Raw genomic sequence first — 24,180 nt, forward strand, 5'->3', positions numbered from 1 at the left:
TCATTGTGCTTTTGAATTCTTCTATCATCTGATCATTATTGCCCAGAAAAATAAGATCATCAACATAGAGAGCAACAAGTAATACATTCTTTTCATTTTTCTTCACATAGAGGGCATGTTCGTACGGACATTGCTCGAACCCGTTCTCCTTGAAATATGTGTCGATACGTGTGTTCCATGCCCGCGGTGCTTGCTTCAGCCCATATAGCGCTTTCTTCAATTTCAATACCTTCTTCTCTTCTCCAGCTTTCATGTACCCGAGTGGTTGTTCAACATAGACTTCTTCTTCTAGTACACCATTCAGAAAAGCTGTTTTGACATCCATTTGAAATATTGGCCATTTGAATTGATCAACTTGAGATATGAGTAATCGAATTGTCTCCATTCTTGCAACAGGTGCAAATACTTCGTCATAATCAACTCCTGCTTTCTGTTTGTATCCCTTCGCAACAAGTCTCGCTTTGTATCGTTCTATTTCTCCTTGAGCGTTCATCTTTTTCTTGAATACCCACTTTACACCAATGGGTTGACTACCTTTTGGCAATTCAATTAGCTCCCAAGTGTTGTTGTGGATAATCGCCCTCATCTCTTCGTCCATAGCACTTTTCCACTTCTTGTCTCGTACTGCTTCTTCAAAACTGATGTTTTCAGCATCTACCAAGAGACATACAAGGTGCACTTCACTTGTCGAATCATACAGATCTTGCAAACTTCGCATTCTGGGTTGTGTAGGTTCATTTTCATTGTCAGAATCTTCAAGTTTTGTTGAAATGTTTGATGGTACAGCGACAGATGATTCTTCAACTTCGACAACAGCTTCTGTCGAACTGTTCCAGTCCCACTTACTTGCTTCGTTTATTCGAACGTCTCTACTCACTATCACCTTCTTTCTTATGGGATCAAATAGCTTGTACCCTTTTATTTTCTCATCATACCCTATGAGTATGTATTTATGACTTTTGTCTTCAAGTTTTGTTCTTCGTTGATCTGGTATGTGTGCATAAGCCACACTTCCAAATACTTTGAGATGAGAACATAAATGGCACATTTTACAGCTTCTGCCCAAAATTCCTTTGGCATGTTCTTGCTTTTAAGCATTGAACGAACCATGTCAAGGACTGTTCGATTCTTCCTTTCAGCCACCCCATTTTGTTGAGGTGAGTATGCTGCAGTTAGAAATCTCCTTATACCCTGCTCTTCACAATACTTCATAAAGGCTGTCGAAGTATACTCACCACCTCTATCTGATCGAGCTGCTTTAATGTGTCTGTCGGTTTCCTTCTCCACCATTACCTTGAACCTTTTGAACACCTCAAATGCTTCAGACTTTTCTTTCAAGAAATAAACCCATGTCTTCCGTGAGTAATCGTCGATAAAGGAAATAAAGTACCTTTTGCTACTGAAAGATTCTAGCGTGATTGGCCCACATATGTCGGTATGAATCAATTCAAGGATATGCTTAGCTTGATATTCTGCCTTCTTTTGAAATGAAGTTCTTGTTTGTTTGCTAAGCACACATTCTTCACAGAACTTTCCTTCATAATCCATATCTGGTAGTCCATGCACCATGTTCCTTTTCGCCAACCTTTTTAAACCAGCGTGATGTAGATGACCAAAGCGTAGATGCCATAGTGACGCTTTGTCTTCGACATTTACTTGTAAACATTTTTCTCGAACGTTTATCAGATTCAGTTTGTACATTCGATTTCTCTCCATTTCGACACGAGCAATCAGATGTCCCAGTTTGTCCTTCAAATGCAGTACTCGTTCTTTCGTAAGTATCGAATAACCTTTTTCTGTAAGTTGCCCCAAACTCAGGATGTTGGTTTTAAGATTTGGTACATAATAAACATCTTGAATTGATCCTATCAACCCATCCTTCTACAGGTAACGAATCGTTCCTTTGCCTTCGAACTTCACTTTCGATGCATCTCCGAAAGATACATTTCCATCTTCAATCTTTCTCATTTCTTTAAACAAGTGTTTGTGACCACACATATGGTTACTTGCTCCTGAGTCAAGATACCAAACATTGTCATTTGAGTTGATCTCACTTTGAGCCATCAAGAGAAAACCTTCATTTGCTTCAGCTTCCAAAGTTAGATTGGTTGTTTCTTCTACCTTCTTTTCGATTCGACAATCTTTTGCAAGATGTCCCACTTTATCACAGTTATAGCATTTGAATGAGTTACAATCCTTCGCATAATGACCATACTTTCCACACTTGTAGCATTCAAAGTTGGAATGGTTCGACCTACCACCTCTTTGACCACGTCCTCTGCCACGCCAATTTTGGTGGATCGACTGTCCTCTCTCGAAGTTGCTGCCTCTACCACTTCGATCACTGTCACGTCCTCCACGACCACGTCCTCTTCCTCGAAAATTTTGAGAAAAGAGTACCTTTTCGTCTTTGATTTGCTCCTTGGTTTGATTTGCGTCCTCTACTCCTTCTTCCTTCTTTTTCATCTTACGTTGTTCGTGTGCTTCGAGGGAACCAGCGAGCTCTTCGACTGCGAGCGTCGAAAGGTCCTTCGACTCTTCTATTGCACACACAATATTCTCAAACTTATCTATTAAAGATCTCAAAATCTTTTCGACAACTCGTGCATCAGTTACTGTTTCGCCATTTCTGGTGAGTTGGTTCACCACCTTTTGTACACGCGTGATGTAGTCAGATATATTTTCTGACTCCTTCATTTGCATCCTCTCCAATTCGCCACGAAGTGTTTGGAGTCGAACTTGCTTTACTCGATCTGCTCATTTGAACACTTTCTCTAGCATGTCCCACGCTTCTTTCGACGTAGTCGAACCGACAATCTTTTCGAAGCCTGATTCATCAATAGCCCTAAACAGCATGTATAGTGCCGTTTTATCCTTCGATCGCGTCTCTTTCAACGCCTTGTTTTGAGCTGCCGTATATCCCTCAACATTTGTTGGTTCTTCAAACCCATCTTTGGTCACCTCCCACGCGACTAGAAATCCGAGAACAGCTTTCATTTGGATACTCCAGTTTTCGTAATTTAACTTTGTTAGTCGTGGCAACGACATTTGATTCATCATGTTTGTCATTAGCTCTGATGCCAATTTGACAGAAGAAACTATTCTTTTGTAAACTTCTGTATATGAAAAGAGTACAATTTTGATCTTTATACATACTCAGAAACCTTAGCTATTCTAGAAATTATGACAATTAATAAATACTATTAATTTGGTCACTGTCTCTTGACCTTCCAAATCTCTCAATTAACTTATTAATAAAACCTATTAACTATGACATTAAAGTTTATTCAACAATTGCTGATAGTAAATATTTAAAATTTCCTTATTTTGTTAAAGATAATATTAAAGTAATCTAGAACATAACAACTATGCATGAAATATCATCGTAGCTTCCCATAGATTTGGCTTCTTTCACTAACTTTTTAGCTGCTTTTTGAGCATCATCAAAATCCTTAATACAATCACAAGCCTCTTGATTTGTCATCACCTACAATAAGATAGCAACTATTAAAGATTTCACTCCAAATCATCCATTGTCATTACTTTTCTTCTATACCTTCCACAAACCATCACTTGCCAAAACGATGAATTCAGTGTCATCATCAATCTTGTTAATCATCACATCTGGTTTTGCTGTGATGTGCTCTTTCAGTTTTCCATCTCCAAATGCTCTTGTCATAGCTAACTCTCCATCTACTCTTGCAACATTCCCTAACAAAACCGAATGAAACCTAGTCATCTGTATTATTAGAAAACTCTATACAGCAAAAATAGGTGTGATAGATAATACCAGGTCTCTTAGACACAAAACCTCCTCTTCTCTCAACCAGATCTCTCTCCTTCTCCGGTTCATGATCCACCGTAAGCTGTTTCGCAATACCGTTTTTACACGATATTGCGCGAGAATCGCCAACATTGATTACAATTAGCTTTACTCCATTAATTAGTATTGCTGCCACAGCGGTTGATCCTCCCCTCCAATCAGCTATGTTTTCCAATATCTCGTCGTCGGTAGCTTTACATGCTTTCTTAACAGCATGCACTGGATTTTCCCACAAATCAGGCTATCCATGCACAGGATGAAGAAATCAAATAACACTAATAACGTGTAGAATGAAATATACTAATGTACTATACTATAATGCATGTACCTCATTCAGTATATTTTCAAATAGATGGTTTTGCAAATATTTTGCAACGTCACGACCTGCGTGTCCATCGAATATTGCGTACAATCCTAAATCGTAACCGTTGAGTTTCCTGTGTTGAGCAAAAACATAGTCTTCCATTCCATGGTTCATTTCTCCTTCCATTAAATGACATCCATGGCTGAAACATCGAGTAGAAGGCTTATTCTTCTCATCATCACCATCTTCTCCTCCAGCTTTTTCTTCATTGTTGTTGTTATCATCAACAACAGCATCGTCCTTTCTTTCAAGAGAGTCCACATAGCTTCCCTTCCTTGATGTCTTGTAATAATATACAAGGAATTTAGTTAGAATATGCTTCAAATTTTGCTCCATAAAAACTGCATACATACCTTAAAAGCAGCAGCAGCAGCATGATTCCCATCAGCAATCAAGGAAGATTTTCTCTTATGCAAGTTAGCATGAGCATTCATGATATTTGTTTGATGGATAACCTATAACTCTGTCTTGGCTAAGTTAGAAGTTGAGGTCGAACAAAAGGATGTTATTTTATAACTGTGTGTGCTGGGAAAAGAAAGACACGTGGTTATAGAATGTGTAGGGAAGTGTCCATCACCGCTTGCTTTTTGTGTGTTTTTGGTTCTCCATTCTTCTCATGATTACTATTTATTTATCTTTAATATTGTTCTCCTTTCTTCAACTTTAACAAAACACAAAACGTTTTTGTCAATGAAACAAAAAATTATCAATCAAAATAAACAAAATACATTAACTCAGTTTGTAATGAACACACTTAGGCAAAATCCACGAGCATCAACCTTCCATTCAAATGCCAATGGCTAAAATTATGATGAATTAAGGATTTGAATGAATGAGTTTTGTTTTTTAGTTTTTAAAATTAGTTTTTGTTTGGGGGGAAATTATTAGATTTAAAGAAGTTTTTTTTAGAGAGACGTTAAGAGACATTTTAATTTTTTTTTGGATAAGATGGGATGAAGTATGTAAGTCTAAGGAAAAAAAAAGGTGGTTTGGGGTTTTGAAATCTTTGCATGGTCTTTTGGCTAATTGGAGGTGACTTAATATTTCTTATGACTGAATTAGGTTGTCACATAATTTTGAGTTTATGCGTTAATTTTCAGAAACTATTATTTTTTGGAAAGCAGGTTTATGATTGTATAACTTATTCAAAAATTATACTAAGTTGTGAGTTGGAAAATAAAGTGCAGAACCTAAAATATCACTGATATTTATATGTATTTTCTTAGCCAACATATGGGTATATTCGGACTCTCTATCTCTTTAGAGGATTTTCTCCTATGATCAAATATTTTTTACAAATCTCACATAAAACACTCTAAAGAACACCTATATCCCAATCAAAAAAGTATAATATTTTCTTTTTATAAGTATCAAACACTATGGTGAACTTTGAATTATCCCGACTCAAAAAACATTTTCCACATTCACCAAACACTATGGTGAAACAAATAACGTTCAATTTGTAAAGAAATGAAGAACTTATGCAGGCTATATAATAATGAGATTCAAACTATGATTGTTGATCCTTATCAATATGAATTTTCAATTGAGTGTCACTTAAATGCTTAGAAAGTGTTGTTGTTTAGAAATTAGTTCTGGTTAAAGTTCACAAAGTTTCAAACACTTTGAAAAATCATGATTACATGAAAGTGATATGTTGATTCTTAAAATTTTGATTTTTAAAGTTGTTCATATAGTTTTTTGTTTTCTATTGTAAAACAACATTTATATACAAGTAGAAATCTCCTTGAATCAAGAAAACTCTTTGGAAAGGAACCATGAACCATTACAAAGCGTTCCCAATGCACTAATCCATGAAAAATGCATTTGTTCATATGATAATCTATTACACCAATGTGGTAATTGATTAATTGATTCCTCTATGTCAAAATATTCAAAATCTACCATTGGTAATCGATTACCTAAACTCCGCCATCGATTACTGACCACTTTTCTTTGAAAATTCATACTATTAAAGGTCTTGCTTCCATTGTTTCATTACTTTAACTTTGAGAATATGTTAGCTTATGTTTATGTGATATTTTTTGAGCTTGTAAGTGATATAAGAGATGCATAGTGATATTTAAAAGATAAAGACATTCTTAACTTAAACTTTGAAGATCTTCACTAATTGCATATGATCAATCATTTTGACTTCATCTTTATCTTCTTTTAATGATGTATTTGTCTATTTTTTTCTTCTTCTTTTGTTAATGTATTTGTCTTCATCAAAACCTTAACCAAAGACAAGGAAATACTCTTCTTTACAATATCCCTATTGCTCGTTATGATGTCTTTATTATCTCTTCTCTCAGGGGTTGGAGAGGTTATGCTTCTGTAGTTCCTCTTCCTAGTGGAAAGGGGTTTTCCTTTTAGGTTCTAAAACAGGAAGATTCTTCTGAGTGGTGTGTGTGTGGTATTTCTATGAAGGTAGGATCGGGGTGACCCATGGATTGGAAGTATACCCCCTTAAGTATAGGTTTCTTGGGTTGTTCTTGATAACTTATTAGCTTGAGGGGAGTGTGGTAGAGATAGGTATACGGTTAGATGAAACCGTAATTTTAGGTTTCAGATGAAGGAAGTCTTTCTTTCTTCATGAGGAACCTGTTGTTATTGAATTTCTTTCGGTCATCTGAGTGATATTTTTTCCTTGGAAAGAGATAGGTGGATTTGGAATTTTGGTGTATTCTCAATGTCCTATGAGTATCATTATATTTTGACTTCTTCCTCTTATTCTAGCAACCCCCCTCTACATGTAATATGTCTCTCCACCACACACAGAGTAGTTGGATATCGTCTAAGGTGATTATTTTTTCTTGGAAGCTTCTCTTCGATAATTTCCCCTCTATATAGAATTTATTTAAGATAAATGTGATTATGGACCATGGTCATATTTTGTGCCCACTTTGCAGTGCTTTCGTCGAGTTGGAATCTCACTTATTTGTCACTTATGATTTAGTTAGTCGTGTCTGGTATCAGATTTTTAGATAGTTGGGGTGACAAATAGTTCCTCCTAGGGATCTTAGTATTCTCTTTAAGAGTTTCTTTATTTTAGGTGGTAGGAAAAACTCTAAGGAGGTTTTTTATGACTTAGTATGTCGTGATATGACCATTTGGAGGGCTCGTGATAAGACTATTTTTTTTGGTATTCCAACAAGCGTGAAAGAAGTGGAGGAAAAAGGTATTGTTTTGCTTGAAAATGGTTTTTGGGTAGAACAATTGAGAACTCACACCTTTATAGAATGACATAAGAACTCTATCATTCGAATTAATCAATAGCAGAGTGAGATGTATAGATAGGTTAATAGTGTGTGTATTTTATTATTTCTTCCCTGGTGACTTTTGATCCGGTAGTGGTGGTCCAACTGCCTTGAACTCTAATTTGAACCTTATCGGATTGCACTTCTTAGAGTACGATTGTTGCGGAATCTAGCTTGTGATAGTAAGTTTGTTTTTTTACTTTGTAGTTCTTTTCACTTGTTTTTGTTTGATTTGTTGTTGTAACTTTTGATAGAACTTTTGGTATTTGTATACCTAATGTATGTACTCTTTCTTTCCATTATTATTATTATTATTATTATTATTATTATTATTATTATTATTATTATTATTATTATTATTATTATTATTATTATTCCTTTTTAAAAAATTGTTATATTCTTACTTTTTACAATGTTTTAAAGATGAAAAGGTAAAAAAGAAAAATTCTTTGATAGATTTATTTTCAAAATATATTTTAAAAGTAAAATAAGAGGATACTTGTTTTGTATATGTTTATATATATATTTTTTAAAATAATAATTTTAATTTTAACTTTTTTTAAAGTTGTTGTTTTAAAAATCAACAACTTACTTACATTAATATATAAATATAAATAGATGTTATTGATAAAGATTAAATTTAGATCAATATTGTAAATTCATTTATCTCAACTAAGATATCTCATCCATCTCTATTTTAGTTTTAATTTAGACATAATTTAAAAAAATTATGCATATATTTATTTAATTAAATATAAATATGAAATTCATAATGTATTTTTAGAAATATTTTTTAATATTTTGAAATCCACCATACTTATATAAGTTTGGCGAATATTTGAATAGTCATCCTTTATATGTATTCTTCTCTATTTTGCATTAAATATAATTATATTTGTATATTCACAATAATAATAAAACTAGAAAAAAACAATTATTAGCCACATGAAATTTACGGCACAAATCTAAATATCACGTCACAAAAGGTAATTAGCGACATGACTGAAACACATCGTAGAAGCATTCATTGCAACTGGTTGCCACGTGAAAAATACATCACTAATTTGTGGCATGATATTCACATCATTAGCCACAAAATAGACTGCACCCACATTGCCACGTGAAAAACACGTCACTAAGTTGTGGCATATGTCGCTAAAAAATAGTCTGCACCATCCTGCAACGTCTAGAAATGGGTCAACGTGGACTAGGTAGCCACGTGAATTTTACGACATAAAATTATCAGTAGTGACGTGAAAAACATGCCACTAATGATTTTTTTCCAGAATTTTGTCACGTCCTTTCTATTTTGCAGGATATTTATTTAACAAAATAATAAAATAATAAATATTTAATAAAATACCAAAATTAATAATTAATAAAAATATTTTTAAAATAATAATTATCAATAAAAATAATAATTAATAATTAATAAAATACAAAAAATAAAGTTATATTCACTAAGAAAACCATATTTTCAAATAATAATTATCATTAAAAAATATTAAAATTATAGTCACGTGATATTCACACCACAAACATAAATAACAATAAAAAAAATCAATCATCGCTAAATAACTAGTCTTCTTCATCTTCATCCTTCTCATTTACTGCTTCCTGGCCATCAACTCAGAGTATCTCTTTTTCATTTCCTTAATTTCGGCCTTTAGCGTCACCTCATGTGTCGTCGTCTCACGTCTTACCTCAGTTAGAGTCAGTTGTCTCACTATTCCCATCATTTCGGGTATCATTTCTGGCGGGCGTGGCATTCCTTTCCCATCTTCAAGTCTTTGAAATAAATTTTTATCCCTTCTTCTATAGTCACTGGCAAAAGGTCCAACACCAAAAAACACTCATTAGCTTTCTTCCTTCCGGTTGTTAAACTCCAAATATAAAGATCCATACTTGGATCAATCGGATTTGAACCTATCAGAGTATAGTAAGGAATTTCAACTAGGAGTTATGTGAGCAATCCCTGATACAACTCCTACACATACATAAAAATTAAATTAAATATAGTTTAAATAATTTAGTTATATATAATAATTAAATAAAATAATAAAATACAAATAGCTTACTAAATTTGTTTTGGAACGGACGTCAACAAAATCCCCCGATTTTTTGGTACGGGTCTTCACAAATAGCTCATTAATTTGTGGGGGTCTCCCCAACTTCATAGTTTAATTAAAATAATTAACTTTAATTAAAAATATATAATAAATCAAAATATAACTTAAAAAATAGTTATAAATCAAAATAATAAAACAAGACAACTTTATTTTCTGAGTCTAAGTAATTGTATATCAACTCGTAAATATGTGTAACAACGCCATATAAGTCGTCTTCACCACCATTTGTAACTCCTTTTTACAAACACACCATTGTTTATGGATTTTTTTCTTCTCTTTTGTCCATACCTGAGTGTGAAATTTATATTCATTCACAAAGTATGTGTGTCATTCAATTGCACTTTGAACTGGGCCTTTAGACAGATTTCTCAAATGAAGTATTTCTTGAGTTTGTGCAACAATGCATGACAATTTCTCCTTGAACCATGCTGGAAAAAAAGCATGTATGTGATTGGAAGTTGCTTGTTATGTATGTGATTGGAAGTTGCTTGTTCACTGGTGCTTTAAAAATAAGAGGTGTTAAATGCCCTATAAAGAAACACACTATAAGTTTGAAGGTAATAACTCAATCTGTAAAGACAAATAGGTAGTTGGGGTATACTTACTCAAGATATGGTTTAACTTCAACGCAATTAATCAAGACATGAACATGCACATATTGCGATTCTTTTTGGGTCAACGAATGCACATTCTTCTTTTTAGAGGGACGGTCGGAAAGATCGAATACTGGTAAGGTAAATTGACTTCTTTTGTTAACATTAATTTCATTCATTATTATTCTTGGAGTTAACATCAAGTGATTGAAATAATAACTGCAAAAATGTGATGTTTCCCGATGCAAGTTATGTGCACATACTAATCTTCAACTTTAGCTTTATTTTTCACTGATCACTTTGAATCATTCATAAATATTTCAAAGGGATACATCCACCTATATTGAACAGGATCGCCAAGATAAGCTTCATATGCAAGATGCAGATGTAGATGTTCCATAAAGTCGAAAAAAACAGGCGAAAAAACTTATTCCAACTTACATAGAATGAATGGAATATTTTGGTCTAATTTAATGATGTTATCCACTCTTAAAGTTGATGCACAAATATCTCTAAAAAATTGACTAATTTTAGTTAGTGGATTGAACACATGTTTGGGTAGTGAGCTGAAGCAACTGAAAGCAGTCATTCTATGAAAGAATGGCAATCATGACTTTTCATTCATGCAACTTCCCAGTTTTAGCATCGGCACACCTTGATAAGTTTGAAGCATAACCATCAGGCATTTTCAATTCATTTAACCATCGACAAACCACTTTAGCTTCTTGGGAAGTTAGACTATAAGTAGCCTTGGGTTTTAATAATTTTCCATTCGGTCGAAGCTTCAACTCCAAGTCTTTTCGATTACACATAATTTCCATGTCCCTTCTATCCTTCTCATTATCTTTTCTTTTTCCTTGAACATCCATCACTATGTTCAATACATTATCAAAACAATTATGCTCAATATGCATACGTAACACCCTAATTTCCAACTCGACAATTAAGTAATAAAACATAAATATTCACCAATGAAGGATATTACTCACACAACCAAAACAATTTCGAATCACATAATTTAAAGGGTTAAACCATTTTATTAGTTTAAAAGGTAATTCATCGCAACATTAAATCAAATAGAAAGATACATAACATAAACAAATATAGGACATCATGATCCCCTCGTGTTACATATCAGAACGACTCCAACTATAGATCCAAATGACAAGTAACTAAAGAGGTACAACACCGTTCTCAACCTCAAACTCGTACTCGAGTACCTGATTATATATACTCCAAAGGAGCACAGATGCAACAACACAAAAAGGGGGTGAGAATATGTTCAAATATCAAGTGGTGCATAACAATTCAGGATATGTTCGCATATCTACAAAATCATCCACATATCAGAAACACATAAACATCATGTATTCACATCTCACCCATATCACAAACATCCAATCACAATCATGCAATATAATACAACAATGACTTGACTCATGTTTGTCACGGTTCCCACTTTGAACCAGACTCACAACTCAACTCTATATACATGTGGTACCAACTCAATGTTTGGTTCTTCATATGAATCGGGTCCCAATCTCTATGAACCCCGAGCCCCCACTCTGAGCTCCAAGCCCTCACTCAAGGCTTGGAACAAGTCACTAGTCCACGCTCTAAACTAGCGAACATTCCTCTTTCACAACAATGACACATATGATGTATAACATATAAAAATGGATTACAACCCCACTTTGACTATGCATAATCACTCAATTAGTAAAAGATGCAAATACAACCCCTTTCTGAGTGTAAACACATATATATATATATATATATATATATATATATATATATATATATATATATATATATATATATTCACTTCATCAATAGTAATTCATATCTCAAATCACATGTCTCATCAACTCATCAAAAGTATGCAAAAAAAGCTCTACATTACATCATACTTGCACTTTTATACGCATATTTATAATTACACACAACTCATATTAATTCATAATATCATTTTATTAATCATATGGTTTAATTAATCAATTCATTGTCATCAAAATGGACCAAACAACATCCAAGCATCGATTGCACGACAAGACCACCCTTAAAACCCAAATCAGCATGCCCACTGACAAAATGAAGGGTGGCCTGTCACCAAGTCATCCTCCCCACCCCTCAGCATGTCAGAGTTGTGACGATCGTCCAGACCACGAAATCCTGGAGACCATGACAGTCTCCCCCATCATATGCCTGACGCCCGTCAGCGTTTCACAGTGCATGACGCCTAGGGCGACATATGGGTGATGCCCGTCACCCTACTAACAGAAGCAGAACCTACAAAACTCACTCAAAACATCCCCAAACTCTTCCAAACAACCCAAAATTATTAATCTAACATGTTATTCCATTGATTTAATCACAAAACTCGTAATTTATTCATGCTTTAAAAATCTCAAATTCATGTCAAAACTCATGTTTATGAACAAATAGCTTATGAAACAATCACTATGATTACTGTACACGAATTTGCAATTGATCATGGAATATAACAGAATTAAGATCACATGATTCATCAAACAACACACTCAACCCAAAGAAAGAAAGTCTTTTTGGAGGTTAAGGGGAACCTCTATACCCTTCCTCCTCGTTCTCTCATCTCTCTCACGACTCAATTTCAAACATGGACAAAATCCAAAATCATGTAGAAATCCATATTGGAGTATCAACATACATCAATGGCGAATGTGCAAGGGTGATTAAAGCACAACAAACAAGCTCAAGCATGAAGAAATCAGAGGCTCAAAGTTCATGTAAAACTGAGCACAATTCGGTCTCATTCCAAACAAACACATGATTTCAGGCATGGAAATGAGTTCAGGGCAACACAACAAAGTTACTCAAACATTTATATCATGGAAATCAAGCGCAAATTGTAAATCTGGAGAAACGAGCAAGAACACGAAGAACACAGTTGATCTAATTTTGAATTAAATGGTTATTGACATGAATTGGAACAAATTATCACGGGGCAGAGGTTTATCACAAGCATAGCTACAAAACCGTATCGAGAAATTGCTTAAAAAAAGTGTGGAAATGCACCTGACCAGCGAATATGAAGATTCCGGTGACAAATCTCTAGATTTCGGCCAAGTGTGAATTGCTCACGTAACACATCTTTTATTCTTTCTGTGTGTTTCCTCTTTCTGCTTCTTCCTTCCAAATTCCCTTTGAATTAGGCTCAAACGACTGCAAATCCTCTTACTCTTTTTTCTCTTTGCTCTGAATTTCGGATGCCGTGATGAGTCTCAAGAAACCACACACATCATAAGCTTTGAAAGTTTGTTCACAATTCATAACAACTTCTCAAAGTGTGGAGTAGTGGAAGCTTTTTGGTGAAAGGTGAGTTGGTGGACTGAAGGTGGTTTGTTAGGCTATAGTTGCAATTCATTCCCCTATTCTCTTTGATTGAGTTTGTTTAAATAGGCAACCAGTGATTAGGGCGGTGAGCATGTAAAAAATACAAGATGTTTTATAGATGTTTGATATCAAATTTATGTGAGGGAATGGTGAGCTTCTTGTGATCAAGGTGAGCTGGCAATATGGCAAGGTTGGATTTGGAGGGAAAAAAGAGAGTGAAAAAATTGTGACTTCACCTTGTGAAAACCATGTGCAACTTTGTGATCTTATGTATGAATGTGTATGGTGCTTATGGAATGTAATGGATACAAATTATTATTTCAGTTTTGATTCTTTTCCTTTTTACCCTTTGGTTTGAATGATTGTGTATGATACAAGTGAGATGTATAAAAACCAAACTTGGTTTATGTTAGACTTAGATGATGATGTGCATGAGATGTATTGATCATGAAATTCTAAACCTTTATTTGTCATTATTTGAATGATGATGCATAATGTGGGATGATATGTTATAGAAACTTGGATGTGGTTTTATTGGTTTTTAAATGGTGAAGATGACCATGCAACCTTGAACCCAATTTTCTCATGTGTGGCATTTTATTTGAATGGTGATGATATCGGTCTCATTGACATGATTATGATTAAAGGACTCATTTAACTTACTAATTTTTTTTGTCTTTTATGATGAAAAAAGTGAATGATGGTGTAAAGAAATAAATAAAATAATTTGGACTTTTTCTATTTATTTTAAATTTGACTTTTTAATTCTAAATAATAATAAAGGTAAAAATTCATGAGATGAATGGATAGATTGAAAATCAACCATTTGAAGACCTTATATCCTAATGCACAATCTTTTTTATGTTGAATTTTGTTTGACGGTAATGAATTATGTTTAAAATACAATATATGTGGTAAATTATGCAATTGACCTAAGAAAAATAAATAAAAACTTAGGGATTAGTGTATGACATATACTAGTTTCAATTATCTTCCCAGAATTATGGTCTTGAAAAACACTAGTTTAAAAAAAAAATTATTGTCATTTTAGACAATTTATGTGTTGAGTTAATGGGTTTTATTAATAAGTTAATGGAGAGATTAAGAGTCTGTTGTAGTTGGAAGGTCAAGAGATAGTGGTCAAATTAATAGTATTTACTAATTATTATGTTTTCTAGAATAGCTGAAGTTTCTGAGTCTGTATAAAGACCAAGAATGTACTGTAATGAAATGCAGAAGTTACAAAAGACTCGCTTTCTTCTGTCAAATTGGCATCAGAGTTAATGGCAAACATGATGAATCAAATGTCGTTGCCACGACTAACGAAGTTAAATTACGAAAACTGGAGTATCCAAATGAAAGCTCTTCTCGGATCTCTAAACGCGTGGGAGGTGACCAAAGATGGGTTTGAAGAACCAACAGATATTGTGGGATATACGTCAGCTCAAAATAAGGCGTTGAAAGAGACGCGATTGAAGGATAAAACGGCACTATACATGCTATTTAGGGTTGTTGATGAATCAGGCTTCGAAAAGATTGTCGGTCCGACTACGTCGAAAGAAGCGTGGGACACGCTAGAGAAAGTGTTCAAAGGAGCAGATCGAGTAAAGCAAGTTTGACTCTAAACTCTTCGTGACGAATTGGAGAGGATGCAAATGAAGGAGTCAGAAAATGTATCTGACTACATCACGCGTGTACAAAAGGTGGTGAACCAACTCACCAGAAATGGCGAAACAGTAACTGATGCACGAGTCGTTGAAAAGATTTTGAGATCTTTAACAGATAAATTTGAGAATATTGTGTGTGCAATAGAAGAGTCAAAGGACCTTTCGAAGCTCTTAGTCGAAGAGCTCGCTGGTTCCCTCGAAGCACACGAACAGCGTAAGATGAAAAAGAAGGAAGAAGGAGTAGAGGACGCAAATCAAACCAAGGAGCAAATCAAAGACGAAAAGGTACTCTTTTCTCAAAATTTTCGAGGAAGAGGACGTGGTCGTGGAGGACGTGACAATGGTCGAAGTGGTAGAGGCAGCAACTTCGAGAGAGGACAGTCAAGCCAGCAAAATTGGCGTGGCAGAGGACGTGGTCAAAGAGGTGGTAGGTCGAACCATTCCAACTTTGAATGCTACAAGTGTGGCAAGTATGGTCATTATGCGAAGGATTGTAACTCCTTCAAATGCTATAAATGTGATAAAGTGGGACATCTTGCAAAAGATTGTCGAATCGAAAAGAAGGTAGAAGAAACAACCAATCTAACTTTGGAAGCTGAAGCAAATGAAGGTTTTCTCTTGATGGCTCAAAATGAGATCAACACAAATGACAATGTTTGGTATCTTGACTCAGGAGCAAGTAACCATATGTGTGGTCACAAACACTTGTTTAAAGAAATGAGAAAGATTGAAGATGGCAATGTGTCTTTCGGAGATGCATCGAAAGTGAAGGTCGAAGGCAAGGGAACGATCCGTTACTTGCAGAAGGATGGGTTGATTGGATCAATTCAAGATGTTTATTATGTACCAAATCTTAAGACCAATATCTTGAGTTTGGGACAACTTACAGAAAAAGGTTATTCGATACTTATGAAAGAACGGATACTGCATTTGAAGGACAAGCTGGGACATCTGATTGCTCGTGTCGAAATGGAGAGAAATCGAATGTACAAACTGAATCTGATAAACGTTCGAGAAAAATGTTTACAAGTAAGTGTCGAAGACAAAGCGTCACTATGGCATCTACGCTTTGGTCATCTACATCATGCTGGTTTAAAAAGGTTGGCGAAAAAGAACATGGTGCATGGACTACCAGATATGGATTACGAAGGAAAGTTCTGTGAAGAATGTATGCTTAGCAAACAAACAAGAACTTCATTTCAAAAGAAGGCAGAATATCAAGCTAAGCATATCCTTAAATTGATTCATACCGACATATGTGGGCCAATTACGCCAGAATCTTTCAGTAGCAAAATATACTTTATTTCCTTTATCGACGATTACTCACGGAAGACATGGGTTTATTTCTTGAAAGAAAAGTCTGAAGCATTCGAGGTGTTCAAAAGGTTCAAAGTAATGGTGGAGAAGGAAACCGACAGACACATTAAAGCAGTTCGATCTGATAGAGGTGGTGAGTATACTTCAACAACCTTTATGAAGTATTGTGAAGAGCAGGGTATAAGGAGATTTCTAACTGCAGCATACTCACCTCAACAAAATGGGGTGGCTGAAAGGAAGAATCGAACAGTCCTTGACATGGTTCGTTCAATGCTTAAAAGCAAGAACATGCCAAAGGAATTTTGGGCAGAAGCTGTACAATGTGCCATTTATGTTTAGAATCGATGTCCACATTCGAAGTTAGAAGATCAAACACCACAAGAAGCGTGGAGCGGACAGAAGCCAATAGTTTCTCATCTCAAAGTATTTGGAAGTGTGGCTTATGCACACATACCAGATCAACGAAGAACGAAACTTGAAGACAAAAGTCAGAAATACATACTCATTGGGTATGATAAGAAAACAAAAGGGTACAAGCTATTTGATCCCATAAGAAAGAAGGTGATAGTGAGTAGAGACGTTCGAATAAATGAAGCAAGTAAGTGGGACTGGAACAGTTCGACAGAAGCTATCGTCGAAGTTGAAGAATCATCTGTCGCTGTACCACCAAACATTTCAACAAAACTTGAAGATTCTGACAATGAAGATGAACCTCCACAACCCAGAATGAGAAGTTTGCAAGATTTGTATGATTCGACAAGTGAAGTGCACCTTGTATGTCTCTTGGTAGATGCTGAAAACATCAGTTTTGAAGAAGCAGTACGAGACAAGAAGTGGAAAAGTGCCATGGACGAAGAGACGAGGGCGATTAACCACAACAACACTTGGGAGATAGTTGAATTGCCAAAAGGTAGTCAACCCATTGGTGTAAAGTGGGTATTCAAGAAAAAGATGAACGCTCAAGGAGAAATAGAACGATACAAAGCGAGACTTGTTGCGAAGGGATACAAACAGAAAATAGGAGTTGATTATGACGAAGTATTTGCACCTGTTGCAAGAATGGAGACAATTCGATTACTCATATCTCAAGCTGCTCAATTCAAATGGCCAATATTTCAAATGGATGTCAAAACAGCTTTTCTGAATGGTGTACTCGAAGAAGAAGTCTATGTTGAACAACCACTCAGGTACATGAAAGCTGGAGAAGAGAAGAAGGTACTGAAATTGAAGAAAGCGCTATATGGGTTGAAGCAAGCACCGCGGGCATGGAACACACGTATCGACACATATTTCAAGGAGAACGGGTTCGAGCAATGTCCGTACGAACATGCCCTCTATGTGAATAAAAATGGAAGGAATGTATTACTTGTTGCTCTCTATGTCGATGATCTTATTTTTCTGGGCAGTAATGATCAGATGATAGAAGAATTCAAAAGCACAATGACACGTGAATTCGAGATGACAGACTTAGGCCTGATGAGATTCTTTCTTGGTTTGGAGGTTCGACAAGAAGAAACAGGAATCTTCATCTCACAAGAAAAATATGCAAAAGAAATCTTGAAAAGATATAAGATGGAAAGCTGTAATCCGGCTTCGACGCCAATGGAACCAGGAACAAAGTTGTCAAAATTTGATGGAGGAGAACGTGTCGAAGCAGGAAAATATCGAAGTTTGGTAGGAAGTCTTCGCTATCTCACATGTACAAGACCAGATATCTCATTAAGTGTAGGCATTGTAAGTCGATTCATGGAGGAGCCAGTTTACACACATTGGAAAGCATTGAAGAGAATTCTGAGGTACATCCAAGGAACAGTGTCACTTGGGATGTTCTACTCGAATTCAGACAAATACAAGTTGGTTGGTTACTCTGACAGTGATTGGTGCTGAGACATAGACGATCGAAAAAACACTTCTGGATATGTGTTCTTCATGGGAAATACTGCATTCACTTGGCTTTCTAAAAAGCAGTCAATAGTAACACTTTCGACATGTGAAGCAGAATATGTAGCAGCACCCTGGTGTGTTTGTCATGCAATATGGCTCAGAAGATTGATGAGTAAAATGGAGCTAAAACAAAAAGGTGCAACAATAATACAAGTTGACAACAGGTCAGCAATTGAGTTAGCAAAGAATCCAGTAAACCATGAAAGTAGCAAACACATTGACGTTCGCTTCCACTTCATTCGAGAACACGTGAAGGAAGGAAATGTCGAATTGAAGCATGTAGCAAATAAGGACCAAGCAGCAGACATTTTCACAAAACCACTATCAAAAGAAATCTTCGACAGAGGCAAGAAATTGATAGGCATGATGAATAGAAGAAACATTTAAGTTTACAGAGGAGTTTTGTTGAATAAACTTTAATGTTATAGTTAATGGGTTTTATTAATAAGTTAATGGAGAGATTAAGAGTCTGTTGTAGTTGGAAGGTCAAGAGATAGTGGCCAAATTAATAGTATTTACTAATTATTATGTTTCCTAGAATAGCTGAAGTTTCTGAGTCTGTATAAAGACCAAGAATATACTCTAATGAAATGCAGAAGTTACAAAAGACTCGCTTTCTTCTGTCATTATGAACATATAGTAGATTGTTAGCGAATTTAAAAACATGTAAAACAGATTGCAAATTGATTTATTCTAAAAAAAATTATGATTCCTTTGTCTAGAATACTAGAATTACTACCATCAAATTTCCTAACTTTTCTAACTTTTTTAAAATCTGAGTTAGGAAAATATGAATCGAATAGATGAGAGCAATTAGTCTTGTGTTCATATGCATCTGAATCAATTATCCGATGGTTAGAGTGTTTTTGGACCGATAATGCCCAAGAATCCTTACATGTTTGTGCCATATTTCCAATAAGAACTTTAGGGGTTGAATTGAACTTTAGAAGCTAAAGAAGGTAATACATCAGCTTCTTCGTAAATGAAGACGAGTCAGCCTCATTGGCCGCAAACATAGGACAGTCGCCAAACTTCATGCCATTGTTTGGCCTTCAACGTAGTTTGAAGCAAGTTTTTAGAGTGTGACGATTATGACCACAGTGGATTAGAAATAAATGTGTATTTTCTCCATCGCATTGATTAGGAAACAATTTGTGATTGACACGAGGAACAACTAAGGCGGGTCGTTCAAGATGTGCAAGGACAACTATTTTCTTTTTTCCAAGCATCACTTAACGATGGCTTTCTTCGCATTGTACTTCTGCAGTTGGCTGGATTGGATTTCTGCCTAGAATCCAGCCATGAACCTCTTTAATCCAATATTTAAACTTATAAGGAATTTGAAGACAAGATTAACATCCACCATCTTCTTGTAATGTTTGATGTCCTCCGGTGACTTTCATTCATATTCATTGAAAAGATCCAAATCTTCAAATACCTTAAAAGATATTCAGATTTCAAAAACGTGTTCATAAAAAACAGTTTGATTTGAAATGATTAGTGTTAGAAGATAGAAATAAACAAAGATGAAACATCTAAATAATAGAAATGAGAAGAGACGAAGAAATAACAAGTTGAATAAAGAACATAAATGAAAAAAGAAAGGGACAGAAAGATCATACCTGAGATATTTTATGCTGGTTTGGCATAAACCACTTGATTTATTTCATTCTCCAAAAGTCTTTTCATGAGATCTCCACTAAAATAATCTTGAATTTTTTCACAATGTCAATCCAAACAATCTTATAAAACAATTTGAGTTCTTGCACAAAATTAAGCTAAAAACCATTCACAAACAAGCTAGAACTTTTACACAGGTTCAACTCAATAACCTTCCACAAACAACTAGAGCTTTCAGAGAGACTTCACTCACTAAATTTAAACCAAACTTTTTACAAATTTAACTTGATACTTTCAAATCTATTACAAAATAATCACACCAAAAGTACACCCTTGATTTCTACACCCATCACTCCTACACCTACACTAACCAGTCTTCACATCTGAAACTCTACCTGATATTGACTCACCACCTTCTCTTACAACCTTACACTTCAAAAATCTCCAATTGAACTATTCACAAACATGAGAAATTTGATGACTTTATTTGTAATAATCTCACCTCTTCTCCCTTTGTCCCTTATCCTATTCAATTCATCATTCAACAATTTCACCTTTTTCACATATAATCGACACGCCTACTCATAGAGGTGTGTGTTTTTGTTTTCTTGTTTGATTTATTTAATCTAATCAAAATGAAATGGCTTTTAAAAATGAAGATAGCATGAAACTGTGTAACTCTTGTATTCATCGGTATGATCAATTAAAAGCTTATGATACATTTTAATTTAAATGTTAGGTATACATAAGAATAGTAAGTGAATGTATTAGTTGTGTGAAAGCATTTGAACTCAAGTCCTCTTCCATTTGTGGCAAGATGATTCTGTATGTGATATATAATCTTTCAAGCTTATAAGAAGGGATTGCACGCAACCAGCAGCAGGCAGGAAATTGAGTAATGCAAACTTCAAAGTCTCTACTGTCTTCATCATATTTGGTGATTGTGTTTGCAATCTTGTCAGTGATCCTAATCGCTACCAATCTTGCGTGATAAAACCAACAGAAAAGAAAAGTTAGCAACAAACAGAAACAAATGTGCTGCAGTTCAGAGTAAAACCAAGAGAATTTGAATCCTATCATGTTAAAATTTCATAAAGAAAAAGAATGGATTTACACTTACTTCAACATTTGGAATATGAGCTATCTTGTACCAGTCGCAACCTGTAGTTTGTTTGCATCTCTCAACTAGCTGAGGACATCCATATATCTTTAAATTCTGAAGGTTTTGAAGACGATCCATATGCTGCGGTAATGTCAACTTTCGACAATCAGCAATTAGAAGCGTCTCAAGTGATGTTAGATTTACCAACCATTCGGGCAATGCCATTAGACTCGAACACTCTGAAAGGCCCATGTACCTCAAAGTTTTACCACATCTTCTAAGCCAACTAGGTAATCCTGTCAAATTGGGTAACTTGTCTATTGAAAATCGTTCAAGTTTCAAGGTGTAGTTTTCATTTTCTTCTTCTTCTTCTTCATGATCCTCAAAACTTATCACCTTTACGCAAGCCTCAATCGTCAGTTTCTTTAAAGCAGTCAGGTGCCTCAAATCGCGTGGTAGGAAGACCAAATTATCACAATTCCACAAAATTAAAATTCGTAGATATTTCAAGTTCCCGATACCTATGAAAGACAGATCAGCGACTTGTGTTGTAATCCACAAAATCCTAAGGCTGACAAGATTCCTCAATTTTGTGGGAATATATGCAAGTGCTACACATCTCCAGAGATTTAATACCTCTAGACTTTGAAGATGGCAAATGGAATCTGGGAGTTTTTCCAACCTCTGGCAATAGCTTAGATCAAGATACCTCAAATGCTTCATTTTGTTGAAACAATCCGGCAAGAACTGGAAATTAGAACCTTGAATATTCAACACCCTGAGGTACTTGAACTTGTTGTTGGAGATCCATTTGAAAAACAGTTCGGTGATTGCAAGTTCCTTTTGACCCGCGTGCCAGAATCCAATGGTTCGGATCTTACTCGACACTTTACCAATTGTAGGAACTCCTCCACCACTGTCTGAAAATGATAAATGCTGAACTTTTTCTTTAACATTTGTTGAATTAAATTTTACTACTGCCCTTTCATTTTGCATTGTGAACACGGTAAGGTCGTGAACAAGATCGTGCATTTTGAAAAACGAGATGCCTAGAAGTTCAAGCTCTTCGGAAATAAGACCGTCAATAACCAGTTGTTCTTCAGAAGCACATTCAAAGAAAGACCTCGAAACTAGCTCTTGAATATAAAACTCCCCAAGATCTTCTGGTTCTTCATCTTCATTTTTCGGTTGCAGTAATCCATGGGCCATCCAAAATGAAATCAGCTCCAAATTAGTATACTCATAACCCTTAGGAAAAACCGAACAATAAGCGAAACATTGTTTCAAACCAGATGACAAGTGATTATAGCTTAGTTTCAACGCAGCCAAAATGCCATCATCATCTTCCGGGTTCACTTTCCAAAATTCACTATCTCTTACTTTCTTCCACTCGCTTTCATTAGGTTTCGAATAAAGCAAGCACCCTAAACTTATCACCGCTAAGGGCAACCCTTTACACTTTCTGGCAATGTCCTTCCCAATCTCCACAAGCCTCGGGTGCTGTTTCCCCTCTCCTTCTGGAAATGCACACTTAACAAAAAGCCTTAAACAATCTTCTTCTGGAAGATACCTCAAGTTATGCTTATTAGCATTCCCCATAATCGAAGCAACCCTGTCACTACGAGTGGTCGTGATAATCTTATTACCGAGTTTATCATCTCCACCATCATGCATCCCTAGTAAAAGCCTTTTCAATTCAAGCCACTCTCTATAATCCTCATTCCAAACATCATCTAGAACAAGTAAAAACTTCTTCCCCCATAACCTTTCTCGAAGCAAATTTTGCAATTGATCAAAACTATACATATGAGTATCCATTTCCATTCCATGCATAGCTTTAAGAATCTCCAACACTAACCTCTTAACATCAAAAACATCAGAAACAAACACCCACATACGCAAATCGAAAAACTCAATCACCCTATCATCATTATAAACCAATTGAGCAAGTGTTGTTTTTCCCAACCCTCCAATTCCAATAATCGGAATAACATCAATCTCATCATCATCACTACCTAATGGCGGAGCCATCAGAAACCTAATAACCTTTTCTTTCTCTCCATCTCTACCAATCACATGAGAAGATCTAACATAAGAATGAGTCTCTCTCCTTACCCTAGTACTACTATTTCCACTACCACTACCACTTGCATGATGATTCTCTGATACCGAGAGACCCAGTTTCATCCTAAGAGAAGCAACCTCATCTATCCTATCATTCACATGTTTGATCTTATGAGCCATTTTAACACGAAATGCAAGAGGATTACTAGAGGGTGAGAGAAAACGTTGTACCTTTGTAGTAAACGTTCCATTAGCTTTGAGAACTTGATTCCTCAAAGATTCATATTCAATCTCATCAAGAATATCACGGGCGTCTAGTAAAACATATTTGAGCTGGTGAAGCCAGAGAGAAATAGAGTTGCTTTGAGTTTGCTTGTTTTCAGCATCGAGAATGAAGGCATTGATGATGGTGAGAGTGTTTTGGAGATTGGTTATGTCAGTTTGAAGACCCTTTGCCATTGAAATATTGTGAAAAGCAGTTGTGACTAGTCTGTCTAACATGTTTGTTAACAACCCTGAGACTGTTGAATCCATCTTCTTTTGAGGGTTGCAACTTTGCAAGTTTGAATCTAAAGATGAAGAAAATATTAAATATTGTTCTGAAAAAGTAAGAGAGAGAAAGTGAAAGTATGCGTGTAAGAGAGAGAGATATCTAAGTCATATAAAAGGTAGGAATATCAGTCTCTGGCGTCCACTTCTCTGCTCTTTCCTACTGTGTTCTACATTCCTACTAGGAGTAACTCTCTTCAATGAATGGATGAGACTTCACTCGATATAACTTTAATAGGAGAGAATCCATTCCCAATAGTTACTGATCTTAAACTTTTTTGTTTTTTTCTTTATCTAAACAAAATTCAGCAGCCAACATTTTAATCTGTCTTTTCAATTTTGATTATTAATTTATTTATTCGTATTTATAAATAGA

The 24,180-nt window shown here is 35.3% G+C and overlaps 2 protein-coding genes across 4 annotated transcripts; both read right to left on the minus strand.

The window, feature by feature from the left end:
- Positions 1-3,298: 3,298 nt before the first annotated feature.
- On the minus strand, positions 3,299-4,709 carry LOC127108505 (probable protein phosphatase 2C 28). Its single transcript, XM_051045981.1, has 5 exons — positions 4,541-4,709; positions 4,152-4,469; positions 3,791-4,064; positions 3,557-3,711; positions 3,299-3,487 (listed from the first exon to the last, which is right to left on the minus strand). Exons 1-5 carry the CDS (start codon positions 4,619-4,621, stop codon positions 3,353-3,355), a joined length of 963 nt encoding a protein of 320 aa, XP_050901938.1. The 5' UTR covers positions 4,622-4,709; the 3' UTR covers positions 3,299-3,352.
- A 16,040-nt stretch (positions 4,710-20,749) lies between these two features.
- LOC127108506 (putative disease resistance protein RGA3) lies at positions 20,750-24,035 on the minus strand. 3 transcript variants are annotated; one of them, XM_051045983.1, is made up of 3 exons: positions 23,487-24,035; positions 21,210-23,403; positions 20,750-21,071 (listed from the first exon to the last, which is right to left on the minus strand). In XM_051045983.1, exons 1-3 carry the CDS (start codon positions 23,504-23,506, stop codon positions 21,057-21,059), a joined length of 2,229 nt encoding a protein of 742 aa, XP_050901940.1. In that variant the 5' UTR covers positions 23,507-24,035; the 3' UTR covers positions 20,750-21,056. The 3 variants fall into 3 exon arrangements, with proteins under 3 accessions (XP_050901940.1, XP_050901941.1, XP_050901939.1); XM_051045984.1 differs by having other exon boundaries at positions 21,210-23,398; positions 23,487-24,034; XM_051045982.1 differs by having other exon boundaries at positions 21,210-24,034.
- Positions 24,036-24,180: the final 145 nt, after the last annotated feature.

This window comes from Lathyrus oleraceus, chromosome 7 (genome assembly GCF_024323335.1).
Source record: "Lathyrus oleraceus cultivar Zhongwan6 chromosome 7, CAAS_Psat_ZW6_1.0, whole genome shotgun sequence".
Classification (NCBI taxonomy): Eukaryota; Viridiplantae; Streptophyta; class Magnoliopsida; order Fabales; family Fabaceae; genus Lathyrus; species Lathyrus oleraceus.